Source organism: Xiphias gladius, chromosome 22 (genome assembly GCF_016859285.1).
Source record: "Xiphias gladius isolate SHS-SW01 ecotype Sanya breed wild chromosome 22, ASM1685928v1, whole genome shotgun sequence".
Classification (NCBI taxonomy): Eukaryota; Metazoa; Chordata; class Actinopteri; order Istiophoriformes; family Xiphiidae; genus Xiphias; species Xiphias gladius.
This window is the reverse complement of record NC_053421.1, coordinates 10,584,754-10,601,923: the sequence shown is the minus strand read 5'-3', so window position 1 is coordinate 10,601,923 and position 17,170 is coordinate 10,584,754. Positions and strand designations below refer to the sequence as shown.

The 17,170-nt window shown below is 39.0% G+C and overlaps 1 protein-coding gene across 5 annotated transcripts in view; it reads right to left on the bottom strand.

Moving 5' to 3' along the window:
• LOC120784015 (CUB and sushi domain-containing protein 3-like) overlaps window positions 1-17,170 on the bottom strand; it is a 160,438-nt gene that overhangs the window by 10,635 nt on the left and 132,633 nt on the right. For 4 of the 5 annotated variants that reach the window (XM_040117427.1, XM_040117423.1, XM_040117425.1 and 1 more), the window contains 5 exons: window positions 16,409-16,591; window positions 10,756-10,929; window positions 4,930-5,103; window positions 4,405-4,478; window positions 2,863-2,974 (listed from right to left, as the gene is read on the bottom strand). In XM_040117427.1, the coding sequence (XP_039973361.1) occupies window positions 2,863-2,974; window positions 4,405-4,478; window positions 4,930-5,103; window positions 10,756-10,929; window positions 16,409-16,591 (717 nt within the window). Of the gene's footprint in view, window positions 1-2,601; window positions 2,717-2,862; window positions 2,975-4,404; window positions 4,479-4,929; window positions 5,104-10,755; window positions 10,930-16,408; window positions 16,592-17,170 lie in introns of those variants that run through there. The other variant, XM_040117426.1, reaches the window with a different exon arrangement.

Below are 17,170 nucleotides of genomic sequence, written 5' to 3'. Positions count from 1 at the left end.
TTTTCCCAATGTTGTTTTTCTTCTTACAAATTTAATAAATTTTATAATATATTCCTAAAAGGATGGGGTGCTACAATCTGCTGAAAAATTTCTCTATTGTAACTCCAGCTGTAACAATGACAGGCCAAGGGCAGAGGAAAATCAATACATTTTTCAAGCCAACAGAGACGATAGACCAGAGCCAGAGAACAGCTCCTAAAACGATGCAAAACTTAGCAGAGACAAATCTGGCAAAGAAACTTCACCTGCTGAAGAGAGCGAGTCAGGAAAGTTCAAAGCCTCAAAACATCATGCCGCTGAATTAAATCTGGACTGGCAGTCAGACTGCCATTTCAGTGGTTGGCCTTAGAACATCATTCAAAAAAAAAAAGGCATGCAATATAGGTTATTTTATGTTTACCATTGTGAAAGTATATGCGGCTACTGGGATGTTTTGCAGTGTATCCAAGTCCGAAAAGGTTGAAGAGAGGAACCTCTCAAAGGCAGTTCACTGGGGATCAATGCACCACTTATAGTACAAAAATATTCACAGTAACCAAATGAAATCACAGGAAAGTGAAGTATTCTGTGGCATCACAAATTTCAGCGATAAACATGGGTTGTCATTTGGTTAAGTACACTTCTACATTCTATGAAAATTTAAAGTGTTTTACCAATGATAAATCCACCATATTTTTTCACTGAATTGCTTGATGGTTAAATCCTTGTTGAGTTTGGTTATTGCTGTTGTTTTGAAACATTTTTCTATTTTTATGTCAGAAAGTGTGGCAACCATTAACCTTTTCTCTGCAATTTCAATTACCATATTTAAACACACAGCAGGTTAAATGTTTTTCACTGAGGAGTACATAATGGATTTTACTCACTAGTGGCCTTAGCTGGTGCTGCCCATTGCTCAGCAGTAGCATACTAAGATGCTGCTGATAAAGTGACTTATATTAAGCCTTTAAAACAGCACTGGTTGAATCTTCACATGCACCTTCATAATAATGCGTTATATTATTATGCATTAGGTTTCCTCAGAGGAGAATAAAGAGAACTGGTGTTCAACAACTTGAAAGTGACTTTAAGCCAATTAACTTTCAAAGCTTAGAAGTTTATCTTCTTGTTTGCTGGTTTATCTTCCATTTCTGTTGAATTACCACATATATTGGTATTTTTCGTTTTTCCTTAGGAGCTCCAAGACAAAGTGCGTCTCTCACAGGACCATGCCACCTTAACCATTGAAAGTTTTTGGAAGGAGTGCACACAGCCTTTGAGAGGAGACTATATATGATCCAATTTGTATCAGTCATTGATCTAGATGCAAATATTCTTCCTCACCTGACACAGCTGTCAAACCTTCTCCAGAGGGAGGATGTCATTTTTGTGCCAAGTGCCAGTTTGAGGAGTTTGCTGGAGCTTTTACTTATAATCCTGTTGATTTAAACTTACTCTGATTATTCTTTCATTTTAAGGGACCTGTCACAGTGCTGCCAATAAATTCCATTAAGAAGGCAGGGGATATGCAACCTCCTGAGTGTTCAAGATGATAGGGTCAACAGTCTGAAGATAGAGGTGGGGCAGGAGCTAGCAAGTCTCGACAAGAGTCCTCTCTGGATTCTTTTCTGCTTTAAGCTTTTCAAATAAGCATTTTAGAAAATTTAAATTAGAAAAATGAACTCCATGAATGACAATAAGAACATTAAAGTGTTTTATGAATATTTTGTTGCTGTGTTCTATTGTAAAATGCTGTAAAAAATTGCAATAAATTATATCAAACAGTGCAAATGATACTGTTTTCAGATTTGCTCTATATGCTATAGCTTATATATACAGCAATTTAGAAAGTATTTGAATAAATGTGTCTATTAAAAAAATGGCCCGTGCCTGCACAAAATCACATATGTGCAGGCACATCAGTGAAACTATTACAAACATCTCTCAGTATAACACAATACAATTAAACAGGACCACAAAGTACATCCTCCAAATGACCATAAATTTGAATAGCTATCTCCCTAAAACAGTTAACAACTGGACATGAAAACCTTCAAGCAAGTAGGATTACATGCAGTGATGTTGTATTAGTCTATGTCTATGAAAAAAAAAACAACACATATTCAAGGTTTCACAGTCCCTCTTGAATTTCTCCTCCTCCGACCAACAATCACACAAAGACACACATAAAGCAATGCAGCAGAGCAGATCAGGCAGAGAATGAAGGGTAAGTATTACAATGTCTCTACTTCCTCAGCACAAATCTCTCTGGGAAATTCAAGTGGGTGTTACATCTTGGGGTGGTTATGAAATCAAGATTACAAAATATCATTTGAATCCCCGTATCATCACACAACTCAAGTTTTTTACACTGTAAATGCATAGTAAAATATATACTATGGTAATACCTGAATTGGGATATTTCCATGAAAAAAAAAAATGCATCTGAAAGGGATTCCACTGAGATACAGGATTACATCAACAGTTAGAAAAAGCACTTCGCTTAGCAAAGCAACTGGGCTGAACTGCGCAGCCCTAGTTTGGTGTTGGCTGACATTTCAGGTAGTTCAAACGTAATGACAGTAATTGTGACCAACACCTCACTCTCAGAATGACTGGGATGGCAGGTTGATTGAGGTGTGAGCTGCAATCTACTGGGAGGTCAAAGTTTATGGCAGGATTGAGCAAATGAGAGAAGTTGCACTGGACGGAGGCCAGAGAGCGAGACAGGGGAGCTCTGGAGGGGGGTTTAGGGAAAAAAAAAGAGAATGTCTGAGTTTCAGCAATGCAGATAAACAGTGATAAGATGCCAGAAGGGGTAAGATAAAGACAGGGAGAGAAATATAAAGATATAGCGAAAGAGCATGAGGAATAAGCACTCACGGATACAGGTAGGCTGGATGCCTGTCCAGGTGAGATCTGGCAAACACAGCCGGGTGGTGGAGCCCTGCAGTAGGTGTCCATGTTGGCACTGGAAGTCTACTCTGCTGCCCACCTGGCCAAAAACAGACAGCACACAAAGTGGACAGAGTCAATACACTGATGCAAATGCCAACAGGCTCCCGGCATCAAATCTAAAGAGCTTGGAAAAACAGTGCTCACTACCGTATTTTATCTTTTTTAATGATTATCTGTAGTGTGTGGAGACAGATGGAGACTATTCCTAGAGGCGATGGCCCATGTTTGTGTTCTCAACTGATGCAAAGACATTAAAAAGTGAGGGAGCAGACTTTCTGGTAAAATATAGAACCAAACTGTTTTCAGTTATCTTAATAAACAACTTATTTTCAGCCACCATTCCAGTCAACTGTTTAAAGACCGCATTGAAACAGGACTTTCTGATTCGGTGGTGTCAAGATATTGGTAAAGTTGTCCACAAATGCAGAAAAATTCAAGACTACAGCCATTACAGGCAGTGATCCAAATAATAAGCTGCCTTTGCTTTCATTTGGGATGAATTTCATTTCAGATATTCTGCTGAATGTTGTGGAGAAATTGTTTGCACTTAACTTGTAAGTGACACTCTAAAAGCAACAGGGAGGAAATAAAATGGAATTCACTGACTGAAAGCATCTCAGGGGAGCTACTAAGCACACAGCAATGTTCATAATAATAATTTTTTTTTACTATGATTTATTTTTTTTACTATCATTTTACACACGTGCTCAAACTGCATACAGTTCACATTATTATAGATCTAGATAAGTAGCATGTCTGTACACAGACATTCAAAGTGGTAGAGAAATCCAGCTGGCTTTCCTCTGTGCAACCCCTTGGGATGGATATGTACACGACTCACTGCTTCATCCTTGAATCGACATAACATCATTCAAGAGAATAAATTATGATTCTACCAGGAACATCAATTGGAAACTGCCCATTTGAAAGAGGACTAAGTACAGGTAACACAGAAGAGCTGCAAGCTATGAATGGTACTTTGATTCGGTGCTTCTTGTTCACACTCATCTACCGCTGCCTCCCAGGAACAACGACCAGGCTACTTCACATATTGATCACTTGCAGGTGTGTTGTGGAGCTAAATTAAATTAGTGAAGTACTCCACAGTGTATATAGTATAGTCCATGTGTTATATGTTGTGTTACGTAAGTACTCAACATATATTTTTATGTTACGTACCTGTTAAATACACTGTGGTATGTGTTTATCTATACAGCCTATTGTACTCCAATTCTTTGTGAAGCTTAATTTCTGATGCAGTAGTTAGTGTTTGTGTTGCCCTAGACTGCAATGTGTTGGGAGGCGTTTCTAATTTGTCAAAATATTGCATTCACCTTCCTATGTAATGCAGGTCAGCTTAGAATATCTTCAACTAGGAATGTAATTTGGCTGGTCGTGTTTGATATAAATTTTCACCTCAGAGTTAAAGTACATAACACCAGCTGTATTATAATGTATCAATTTTACCTTAAAGCCTGTTGTGTAATTCATGAAGCCATGCTCAGGTGTCCCTGGATTTTCACATGTAGTTCTCGTGGGCTCTGGAACAAGAAATCACTGTCATGATGAGCAGAGGGTTTGCAGGACAGTAAAAATGAGAATATGACAGAAGGGAAATTAATGATAATGACTAAGTACTTTCTCTCTGGTGTACCATGTACCAGCAGAAAATTACTGAAGTGGCGAGGTACTATTAGCAGAATTACCTTGTCATCTCTAGTCTCTTTGACCATGAATTCCTTCGCTTTTAAAAGTCTTGGAAATATGGACTTGAGAGACTTTTAACAATCGATGAGACTAAATTCAAATTAAAACGCATTCATTCGATAAAACTTTTCCTTTGCATTTAACACTACCAGCACCATTAGGCTGCAAATATAATATAATTCACTAACTTCACTAATATAATTTCACTAACTTCGTTATTTTGCTCTACAAATTAAAATGCTCATCTCTTGCATGTAGGAAAGTCAAAAGGCTAATATTCAGTACCTATACATCGAGGCTGAGATCCGCTCCAAGTGCCATCCTCCTGGCACATGCGTGCTGTTGATCCTACCAGCACATAGGGGACACTGCAGCTAAACATCACCTCTGACTTGAAGATGAAACTGCGCCCTTCTCTTCGTCCTTTGGCAGGCGTACCAGGGTCTCCACAGAACTTGGCTGCAGGGGAACAAATGTGGAATACTGCTGACGTGATAAGTTTAAGGCCAACAAGTACGTTGTGTGCGCTGCTGCTGTGCCCAGGCAAGATCAGAACATGATGAGGAGTGCCTTCAGTGGTTTCCACTGCTGCTGTGAGCTTTAGTGTTTTTGATGGACTTTATTATGTGTGATATCAGTACCTGACTGTAAAAATGATTGTCTTTCTATATGAGTTGGAAAGACTTCATGGACTGAATTATTCAAATTGCACTGACATTATGCTTGTTACACAAATTCCTTTGGTGATTATTTTAGTGCATATGGGCAGATGCAATGCCATTCTTCACTCAGGAAGAATTGTTTTGTCTAATCTTGTTTTTGTTTCAACAATCAACTTTACTGGTGAGTGGTTACAGTAGATATGAGAATATTCATCTTGGCAGCAAAGAGGTAGTGAGGGAGGTCATGGCACTCAATATTAGATCAGCATAATTAGCAAGTGAAATATTCATTTCTCTGACAGGGCCTTGAGGTTAACACAACTGGAGCCATCTGCTGCCTCTGTTGCTCTCCATGCCTCTTGTATGATATTGCTTATTTGATGGGACTCCAGCCACAGCATCAGCAGATGAAGTCTGTTGGACTATCACTGCTGCTCTTTCAATTTGTTCCTTATAGACATCTAATCAAGTTACCTGGAATAATTTAGGCTGAGTGGGATTGATCGTTTGATGAGAGAAGTCATCCATTTTACAGTTACAGCCTATGTATTGTTCTATCCATCTTTACTGTATATGTATGTACATTCATTAATCCATGATAGCCATACTAATCAATAAAAGTTACTTGTTAGCTGTAGGAGGTGCGTGAGAGAGCAGGGACAAGGACGAGAGTCACATCATTCAGTCATGCGACCAGAGCACCACAGGATCAAGCCAATTATAAGGCAGGCTGCTTCTCCAGACCTGACATTAGCTGCTGTATGGAGGTCTGGAGACAGAGATAAATTCCGCTTTCTCTCTTCCTAGAAGTCAGGAACCAACAGGGACTTCCCACAGCCAATCCCTGACATAATAGATATCTAGTAAAAGAGGAGATTAGAATCCAGCCCATGTAGTAATGGCTGAATAAAGCCATTACTACAAATACTGTTATCTCAGAAACTAATCCTTGTATTCAGAGACATATCTTCTCTTAGAAAATATGTTTGCCTATACTGTAGGTCCCCTCTGAAAATTATGCATTGTGAGTTTCAACCCCCCAAATACCCGACAGTTTGACCGTGTCTGATATGACAACAAATAAAGATGCAAATGTCTGGCAGGATCTGAAAACGATTGTTGTCTCCTTTCAAATGGCATTATAAGACTTAATATTCAAATGGCCTTTTTTTTGGAGGGTTGATAATACAGGCCAAACAGGTGACATGCACATCGTTCATAAACGTCAAGCCGCAGGGAAATAATGTACTGTTTTATGGGTATATAAGAGAAATGGCCCCAGGCCAAACCAAGCTCAGCATATTTAATGCCTGTGTGTGTGTGTCTGTGTGTATGGATGAGCGAGAGCCAGAGAAAGAGAGAGAGACTTGTCAAACTTCTTCTCACTCTCTCTCTCAAAGCTTCTCCCCTTCCTTGATGAATTATCAATGCTTTGAAGTAATCAGTATGCAGAGGCCTGATTCAAAGTTGGGATCACAGTCTCATCCCTGCAGACACATGAACTAGCTCAGACACTGAAATTTGCTGCTCGCTCTGTTATTCCCTTGTGTTGTTATAGGGAACATGAATATGCATCTTAATCCTGTTAGGCTGCAAAAGCTTACAAAAGTATAGATTCTAAGAAATACACAGGTGAATTTGTTTTTGCAGATGCATGACATCTCCTGCAGTATTGCTGATCTGTATTTCAACTAAAAGTGCTTTGTATGAATTACAATGTCATTTCTAAAATATACAGGAGTGCAACCCTACTATATGTCTAATCAACAGCAAGACTGTGGCTTTAAAAATATTCTGCACCAAATTAAATTTAATAAATTTATCAGGTTAAATTTGCAGCAAATGTGTATGACATTGCAAAAAAGAATCAGATTATTGCGCCTGCTGAGCTTATCACTTTTGGCTGGACTGCAACAGTGAGGTCAGCCTTAGAAACGTCCCTGACTGTCTGATGAAGTTATACTATCGGTCAGCTGAATGCTGCATGCCTGAGTGCTGAAGTTACACCTTTGGTTGGACGGCTGAGTGTTGGAGTTTCTCCACTGGCTGTTGCTCTTTCAAAATGAATTTGCATGAAAAGTTTCTAATACATCATCAGGGGAGCATTTACAGGCAGTGTTGCCAATTTAGGGCCTTTGTCTCTAGATTTACCAACTTTTCAGACCCCTTTAGCGACTTTTTTCACAAAAGGACCCAGTGACAAACTGGCAACTTTTGGACAAACCTTAGCCACTTTCCACAGAAGTGAGATGCCAGTATTGCCCTTGAGTGCGAGGTTGGACTTTCCCTCTGCAGGCGCACCTCTCTATGTGACTCATTCAGTTAACTGTATGGCAGCTGCATTGACTTGAATGAGCATCTAACTTTCTCTCTGAGTGATCATTTTACAGGTAAATATAGCCAAAATCACAGTACAGCCGTTGTCTTTCTTTTATGTGCATGGTGATTTTGTCAGACTACATTGCGTAAATTCAGGTTTTTTATCAGTGCAGAGCAGCAGCTTGGAAATGGCTTGAAGGTGACTGCTGGTTAACATGTAGTGTATTTCATACTTTTTCCGTTGTCTGACAACAGAAACAGAAAAAACATGTAAATGAAGACAGTTTTATTGGGAACTCTGTATATGTGAGCACAAAGAGTAGGAGAGAAGCAAACAGACAAAGGGCAGAAACTGGCTGACATAATGCAATGCAAATATGATGCGATGACATTATGAATATGCTAATTTGCGAACGCAACTTTTTGAGCAGGCTTTAGCTACTTTCCATTGAAAGTAGTTGTTTACAGTGCTTGCACAACCGTTTGCAACTACATCCTCCATTTTTTACATTTACCATTCGTGCTCCAGTCGTATACAAGGTTTTGACCTAGTGTTGTTTTTTGGTAAATGTGTAATAACCTCAGTCTACAACATAATGCAATGCATTGACTCATGCTCGGAGAATATCTTTACAGTTGCATCTCGTACATTGATGGAAAAACATTATTGGCCTAAGTGCATATATAGCTGCTCCATGAAAAATGTATGTTGCAAAGTATCTTCACGACTACATTGTGAGCATTGACACTAACTAAGGATTTACCTCTCAATGACTTCACGATTTATAGAGACTAGCGCCTGAGACTAATGAAGATAGTGCTGTGCTGACATTTTAATGCATTGATAATTCTTTTAGCCTTTTCTACACTAAATATGATCAACACTTTCTTCCCCATGGTTCCCATTTTTCAAACTCATTTATTTTATTTATCACAGACTTGCTTTCACTTAAAGTACTGTAGCAGGAGACTAGCTATAACAACATGTTGACGAAAGCCAGGTTCTTTACAGAAGTTGGTTACTGATCATACATTTAGTGTATGGCTCTCAGTTTGTGTGAATTTTACACAAGCATTGGAACCTGCAGTCCAGGTCATAATTAGTGGAGGTATTAAATATAATTACTGCATCAAAAACAATTCTCTACTGAGACACACTAAACTCTACTGTTACATCATGGAGGATAGAGGTTAATCGCTCAAAAAACTGCAGGAGGTTGATTTACGGGTGCAAAAATGATTGTAGGGTGTCGAGGGACGGCACTGCTCATCATAACTGCAGTAGACAGCAAATACATAAGGTACATCTACCAAGTGAAACCTTATCCATTTTATGACCAGATGACATTTTTTTTACTAATCATAACAAATCCGGACCAGAACCCAGAGATACCCATGCACGTCAATAAAAACAGGCAGTTGGTCACTTAGCAGTGCTAAAGCACATACCTGGTCATAAGCAGCCTAAACAATCTCTTACAGTTAAGCAGGATATGAATCCGACAGCAGTGTGCACATTGATGTACATGAATTATAATAAACAACTACAATGTGGCCATTTAGTAGAGCAAATGGCTGCACGAGGTACTGTGCTTCTAGCGGCCTAGTCACAAACACTAGCAGTCTGTCAGCTGGATTTCAGATGCTAAATCTCAGACAGGTTTTGTATGTCATGATCCAACACATGGTACTGAAACACAAAAAAAACACCTAATTTTACTCCAGTTCACAAACTCTTATCCAAAGTCAGCAATCAACACAGTTTAGTATATGCATAGTTAATGCACCTAGCCAATAAAATACATATCTGATAGCAGAGATTTCTGCTCGAGAAGGCTGCAGTATTCAGCATAATGTAAAATGGAGCAGTTCAACAGTCAAAACAAAAGGACTGCCTACATTCACCAGTTTGAGTGGAGATGTTTTAAATCCAACCCAGCAGTCAGAAAAAACAACATTTTTCAGCTCTTGGAGTATTGTGCATGAATCTTTTTAGTGGTATTTGTTTTTATCCCCCTTGGTCCTGTCTAGCATTCAGAGAGAAACAAACACATGTAAGTACTTTACCCTTCTTGATATTCCATTGCTGTCTGGCTGATATAATGCAAGAATGACTCTGATGACAGGGAGATGCTCTTGAGCATTCATGCATCCCAGGGGTTATTATTATGCTTGCAAATATGATTCTGAGAAGGTCTCAATGTATTAAAGAGCATCATACACCCCAATTGTTGCTCCACTCAGATCATCATCTTCACCATTAACATTGTAGCAACACTGACTCGAGGACTAGGGGACAACAGACTTTTCATTTAATCAAAATGTAAATTGGAGGTTCCATTGAGGAACTAATGATGACATATATATTTTTATGAACAAAAAAAAGTCATTTTGCGGCCACTGAAGGTGGTTTTAGGATTAAGCATGACTGACTACTTTAAAAAAAATACTATGATATTGTCACTTGGAGCAACACCAATAATCTCTGTTCTGCATCTGTTCGAGACTGTCTTATTCTATTTGTGTCGTAATTCAGTTTTTCCACCTAGGCCATGATGTTAAATTACATGATTTATTCATGAATTTCATTAATTTAATGAACTTGAGATCACCTCTAAAGGTGCAAGCGAGAAAGTGTTTTAAGGGGCTTGCCTTGGATAAAACAACTTAAAACTAATGTAATGCAATAAATATATGAGACAAGTTGTAAAATAACATGCAGGTATATCCCTGTTAAAAGATCCTTTTGAGAAATTACCTGTTATGACATGACATCCCCCCCAAAAAATTGTACAGTATTATGACTTTGTCTGTCTAGATTATTATACCTCTCAGGTATAATCATTTTCTTCTCAATGATGTAATAGGAATTCTTGATCAGTAGATGAGTAAGAGTAAAAGCAACAGGACACCAGATTTTAAGTATGAGTCTGACACTTTATATGCTTGATAATATTCACAGCATTACATCAAGACAAAAGACCCAATTTACCTCACTGTGTAAATAACTATGTTTCAGACCATTTCAGTCTAAATATAAGGCAACTTTCTCTAGAGACCTCTATAATTATCATTATAATTATAGAGGTTATCATTATAATTATCTTGAAAGTACAAAATGGTGACTCACGCAAGCACTGAGGCAGGTCTCCACTCCACGTCCCATTCTCTGTGCAGGTGAGCACAGCGGGGAAGGACAGCTCGTAGCCAGGTAGGCAGCTGTAGCTCACGCTGGTACCCCACTCCAGGACTGAGCCCTCCAGGAGGCTGTTAGGTATGGGTGGGGGTGTAGGGCACGTCACCACTGTTAGGACAGTGAGGACACAGTTACGACCAACTTATCAAAGTACAGCTGATGTACAAAACAGGTCCAGTCAAGTTTGAGTCAAGTCCAGGTTCAAAAGGGTTATGAGGCTGAGACCAAGACTCAAGAGCAAGACATAAAATTTCCAAATTTAAAAGCTACAGCCAAAAAGGTCAATTGACTATCAAGTCTATGTAAATTCACCAATGGATTATGGCTTTTTCAGAGTCCCACCCAAATGCTCAACCAAGCCATGTGTGAATCAAAATATGAGAACAAGAAAGAAATCAATTCAGTGATTGAGAATATTTAGTTATATAGCCATGGACACAAACTCTGCTCTCTTCTATCTTGACAAAACTGAAACAAAAAAGATGCTGGATGTAACTCAATGACAACAGACAATGTTAGAGCTTGTAGTAAATTACTTTGGTTACTGTGGATTTCCAGAGATATGACTACATCCTGGGTCTTTGCATTTCTAATCAAAAATTTAAATAAATGGAGAAGCTGGTGATGGTAAGAGGGAGTCTTGGTGTTAGAAAGTATTAAATATTGTGATAGACCCTCTTCTTACCCGATAAGTCTTCATTCTTACATATTTTATTTTGTCATTTATATCCATAATGATAGTATGTTTTAGTGTCCCAGAGCACCTCGGTATTGCTTCTTTTTAAGACATAGCAGGATTGAAGTTAGCTTTTTCATGCAAGTTGAACATGAACATGTTTTGTCAAATTTATTATTATGCCATGTTTCAATTGTAGTGCTGTTTTACACTATTGAGAGGCAATAAAGGTGGTACAAAATCACTATTTTAAATAATGTGGAATAGGACTGAGTGCAAACTAGGTCTTTAGCCCAGAGAAATTGTCTGTGTTTTGACTGTGACTGTCTGCAATTTTTCTGCCATTTATGTTTGGATTATAACTGAATTATTTCTGTGAGAAATGAGGGGACATCTTGTGTCTGTGTAAGCCATAAACTTTCTGCTCAACAAATGTAATAAATTAATGCAAAATATAGCTTTGAGTTTGTTCTGACACACTTGGAGACAAACCCGTGGGGACACAGATGGGTTTTAGGGATGTGAATAAATCATAGCAGTTGTTTAATACCATTACTATCCTCCCTCAACACCCATCATTTCCCCAAGTCTCTCTCTCTTTTAGACATACTCATAGATGCCCAGACACTTCAACAAAGATCTGCAAATTGAAGTCAGGCTTTATCCAAGCATCACAGCTTTCTGGCCAAATCTGGTGTTTAGTTTACAAATCCAGTTACATAATGTTAACACCTAGCTCTCAAATTGAGGTTTAATCTTTTGGCAGTACAACAATATAGTCATTTTCACTAAGCAAATACATGACAAAAACACACAGGACGCTGCCCTGTGAAGCCAGGCTCTATGGGCATCTTTGGGGCAGGACCATGAACAGAAACAAAATCACCCACTACTTTAGTTGGCATTATTATAAGCATCCAGACTGAGCTAAGGCAGATTTGACTAGTTTTCACCTAAGTCCCAGATTTGAAATTATCTGACCACTGAACACTTTGTCATCTGCCTTCCTCCCACCTACCTCCACACTTAAGCCTAATACTGCACATGGTAAGCTTTTGTCTCGCTAAGAGCGCAGTCACTCACTACATCTAAACAACTTGGCATACTACATGCTGGAAGTCATCATGCTGATTTTAATGCTCACCAAAGACTTCAGCAGGAGATAACACTTATTAGTACCTGTAGGAGAGACCAATTAACACATCTACTTTTATTTTTTTTTAGATAAATAAATTACTGAATAACACTGTGTAGTTATAAGTAGCTATATACTTTGTTTAATTGTAAACTTTAATTGTAGCTTCCTTTCTTACAAACTGGATTTCAGTTGTATTTGCACGATTCAGAAAGCACAGTCTTCTGACAACCTGTTTAAAGCTAGTTTTTATACCAAATCACAGATACAATTTGAAAATGAGTAGACTTCAAATTACGATTTTAATAGTGTTCATATAAAGCAGGCACAAGTTTAGCTTTAGTCTGAGATGTAAAGTTTAGTTCTACGGAAGGAATCGCAGTAAATGTGGAACAAGCCACTGTGGGATGTTCACATATATTCACATATTCTCACGCTGGAACCACCTGTTCTTGGTTGGCAGTGGATCCAAAAAGATTTCCATATAGACATTTTGCAGAAGCATATAGAATATATGCTTTAGAAGTATGCTATATTTGGAAATATATTTAGGCCATAATGAGTGGTGGAATAAAGGTAATGGCAAAACCATACTTGTGTTGAAAACAGTTTTTTAATGTTTTGTTTTGTAATGTAATTTTTTTTCTCAGGTTTTGAAGGAGAAACAAGTTCACTTGAAATTGTTTCTCTTTGATGTTAATGAATTAGTAAAGAGTGTCTTCAACTTGGGATTTCCTTTTGTTGCTCTGGAGTGCTAGAAAATAAAAATTTATTCTGAATAACCTCACTAAAATGACCAGCTGGAGGCTGTAAAGTAGAAAGTTGGTTTGGGTGTCTATGATTCTCTCCTTACAGTAAGTCTGGTGAGAAAAAGAAAGAGAAAGGACAGAAGAAGGGACAAGGTATGTGCACGTGTGCAGGTAGGGAAATTATGCTGATTAGAGGAGTAAACCTCCTAATTCCATAAGGACTGCATCAGAAATTACTTTAAAAAAATGAAGGAAAAAAAAATAAAGGCTCGGGTGGCAGGCAGAACTGAATGGGGACCAGAGTGTCCCCATTTTCCTAAGTAGTTCTAAGCAGCATTAGTGCCTCTTAGCTGAACACGCCAAACCTGGGATTCAAACTGAATCCTTGCTGGGCGAGGCTTAGGATGTGTCATCAGCAGTGTGTGTATGCACACCACGCACAAATGCTGGGGCTAGCACTGATGCGCACGCATTAAGTGCAAAATTATGCAAAGAATTGGCACACGTAAAACCTCTCTCTCTAAGTCTCAAGTTGTCTCTCTCTGCCTTTCCTTCTCTTGCTTCTTCTATCTGTCTTTACCCTCCCTGGGTAAATATCAGCTCATATCCTTGCAGCAATCAGCTAAATCTCTGACAAGATGACAGGTGCCCTGGATCATGACAATTTCAAACAGCTCACCCTGCCTAACCTGCTGCACCTTCAACTTAAACCCAATCATGCAAAAAAAAAAAAAAAAAAAAGCAACTGATCTTATTGGTAGAGGCACGGTTTTCAGTTTCAGATGCCACTGAAGAAAATAGATATTTTTGCAGTTCTTTTAGAAGACCTCTTGCTGCATAGGCTGTCAGTGAGAGAGATGATAAAAAGAAGCTGTGATTACCAGCAAGCTGTTCCGTTGCTTGTCCCATATAGTCTTAAAAGAGACTAACTGAGAGGGATCGAACAACGACAAGGAGAAAATAAAACCATAAAACATATGTATTCCTTCTTAATACCTCCTCCCAATACTGGGGATTGGCAAAACTAATATAGAGCACCCACTTAGATCTCCAATCAAACTCCTCTCTTCTGCCTTTCTTTTATTCATTTACCCCATGAGAGAAATAAGTGCTACTGGAAAAGTGAGAGCAGCGGAGAGAGGAGGCAGGAGGGACCCTGTGGCTCGCTGACTAATGCATACAGGTCAGTACAAGCTGACAGCAGTCAGGCAGCTGCAGCAGTAGTGGGAGCCAATGTGAAGGTGTGTAAGCATCTGTGTCTATGTATGCATGAGAGAGACAGTTGTGTAATTGAATGCCCCCATGTGATTGTATGCATGCATGGTGGTGTGTGAGTGTGTGTGATGAGGAAGGTCAAGCTCTAGGGTTTCACTCCTCTGCACACCACCCCCAACATGCGTAGCAGCATCAGGGCTGAGTGCCTGAGCTGTTGCGGTAGCTGTCAAGGATTAGAGCTCGGAGGTTAGGAGCTTCACAAACTTTTATACACACGTGTGCACACATACACCAACGCTCTCTGTCTTTCTCTCTATCCATTTAAACTGCCTTGGATAACAGTTGTGCGACCATCGATTCATCAAAAAGCTTCAACATACCACGGAACAGGGCATGTTAATAATGGAACATACCCATGAAATATTACAAATCAGTGTACGTTTGGAAGTTGTAAACTCCTAGTCAAGGTCGTACAAGGAGCCTGAGGAGCATAAGAAGCGTGCGGCTTAAAACCACAGCTGCCTGTGAGCTAAGGAATGGCAATGGCACAGACTACTTCTGTATCCATAACAGCATCTTATACACTGAGTATATCTAGAAATCAAAAACAGCAATTGAATAAGGAGGAAAAAAATCAACATGCTGTTTTTTCCTGATACTAATTCCCGTTCTAAGAATTTGTACATGTGTGTTTCAATTATTTGTTTGTGTATATTTCTCCTACCTATTGTTATGTTTGTTTGCATGCATGTCAGTCTCTCATACTCTACCTCTTTTTCTCTAACATTTCATCTGTCCTTTTTTCGATTTCTCAAGAGGCAAATACAATGCCAGTTCTGTTCGCTGTAACTGAGAAAGCAGCCTGGGAACAGTTCCTTAGCAACAATGAACCACCATTTGCCTTGTGGGCTCTTCCCTTTCCTGGCGTACTTTTCAACTGTTCACTGCACAAGTTAATCCTCCCTGCAATACTTACTTTTGGGTGTCGACAGCAGACATGCTAATCTATGCCTCCACTCAAGCGTCATAAATCACTAAGTGATGTAGCGCTGATGGGCGTAAAACAACTAAGTCCTCTTGGTGGATTTTCTAACTTTGATGTTAATCAAGCCCATAGAGTGCGCAAAAACTCTTAGAGAGAGGAAGCCAATGATTAACTGTTGGAGTACAATTAGAGGGATCCTTGTTGTGATGAAGAGAACTTGTTAGCCATCCATCATCAAGTGTCAGAGAAACTTTTAGCCTTGGCTCTGTACCACCACAGGTACAAATCTAGATGCAGGTGTATGTGTGGGTTTCCTAGATCAAGGGCTCTCCAAATTTGTAATATTTTTTTTCTCTCTTTTTTTTTTAATTAAACCAACTTGAGCAAAGCCGTATCTTATCTAGGAATGTGTTAAAATATAGTACTACTTTAATAAGGTAGGGATGCACTGGAGATAATTTAGAAAAACAGATTCAAATTTGGGGGGATTGTATACGTGTATAAGCGTGCATGCAAATATATGCACCTCTATATGCATATGTTAGTGTGCGTATTAGTCTGTCTCACAGACATTGAGTCTAATGTATCGTTGGCACATCCGTTATCAGCACACTGAAGCGAACAATATGACATGGGGGTACTGTGTCACCTTGTTGGCTAATCTCATTAGATCTCAGGATGTAAGCATGAACTTTGTATTGTACGTGACAGTGTGCTAGTGTGCCAAGGTTGGTACAGCATGCTCTGATGGTTATCAAGGTTGAATGACTGCAGCATGTGTACGATGCAGTGTATGTGGGGGGGGTGCATCCGTGTGTTGTATATACCTTGGCATGCGGGCATGGTGCCACTCCAGGTGCCATTCTTGGTGCAGGTTCTTGTGACAGTGTTGTCCCCTCCTATCATCACATATCCCGGCTGGCACACGAACGTCACGTTCCAGCCCACCATGATGTCATCACCAAATCTAATTCCATTCGCTGGAATACCAGGGTCGCCACAGGTGATCACTGTTATATGGTCACACACAAGGAACTTGAATCAGAAATCATCCTAAATGCTCTCATTGAGTAGTTATTAAAGCATACTAAACTGCAATATGAAATATACTGTATATCAGAACTAAAACATCAATTTATCACTACTGAGCTTCTGATGAAATTATCCATTATGTCTATGCACGCTGAAAAAAGAGTGGTGACAGCTTATCAAATGACCACAGGGGAGGGACTGCTTTTTCAACCAGACATTCCATTTTTCGCCTTCTCTTGCAAAGTTTTGGTGGTTTCCTAATCTTCCATTTTTTCACTTACGCCATCAGGCCATAATAATGTATTTATTGTATTTGTTCATATGCTATAGACAAAAAGGGTAGGTAAAGCTTGTGATGATTAATAATTATCCTCTAAGCCTTAATAATCATGCTTTCAGACACATATTTGTTTCAAAAGTTTTAGACATCTGAGCAAAATGTAGTCGTGCATAAATAAAAAGGGCTCACCAAATAAAGCATTAAAGAATGAAAGGATGCAGATGCACCTTGCCCAACAATCGTTTGCTAGCAGTTCATACTTATTATAGCAATAATT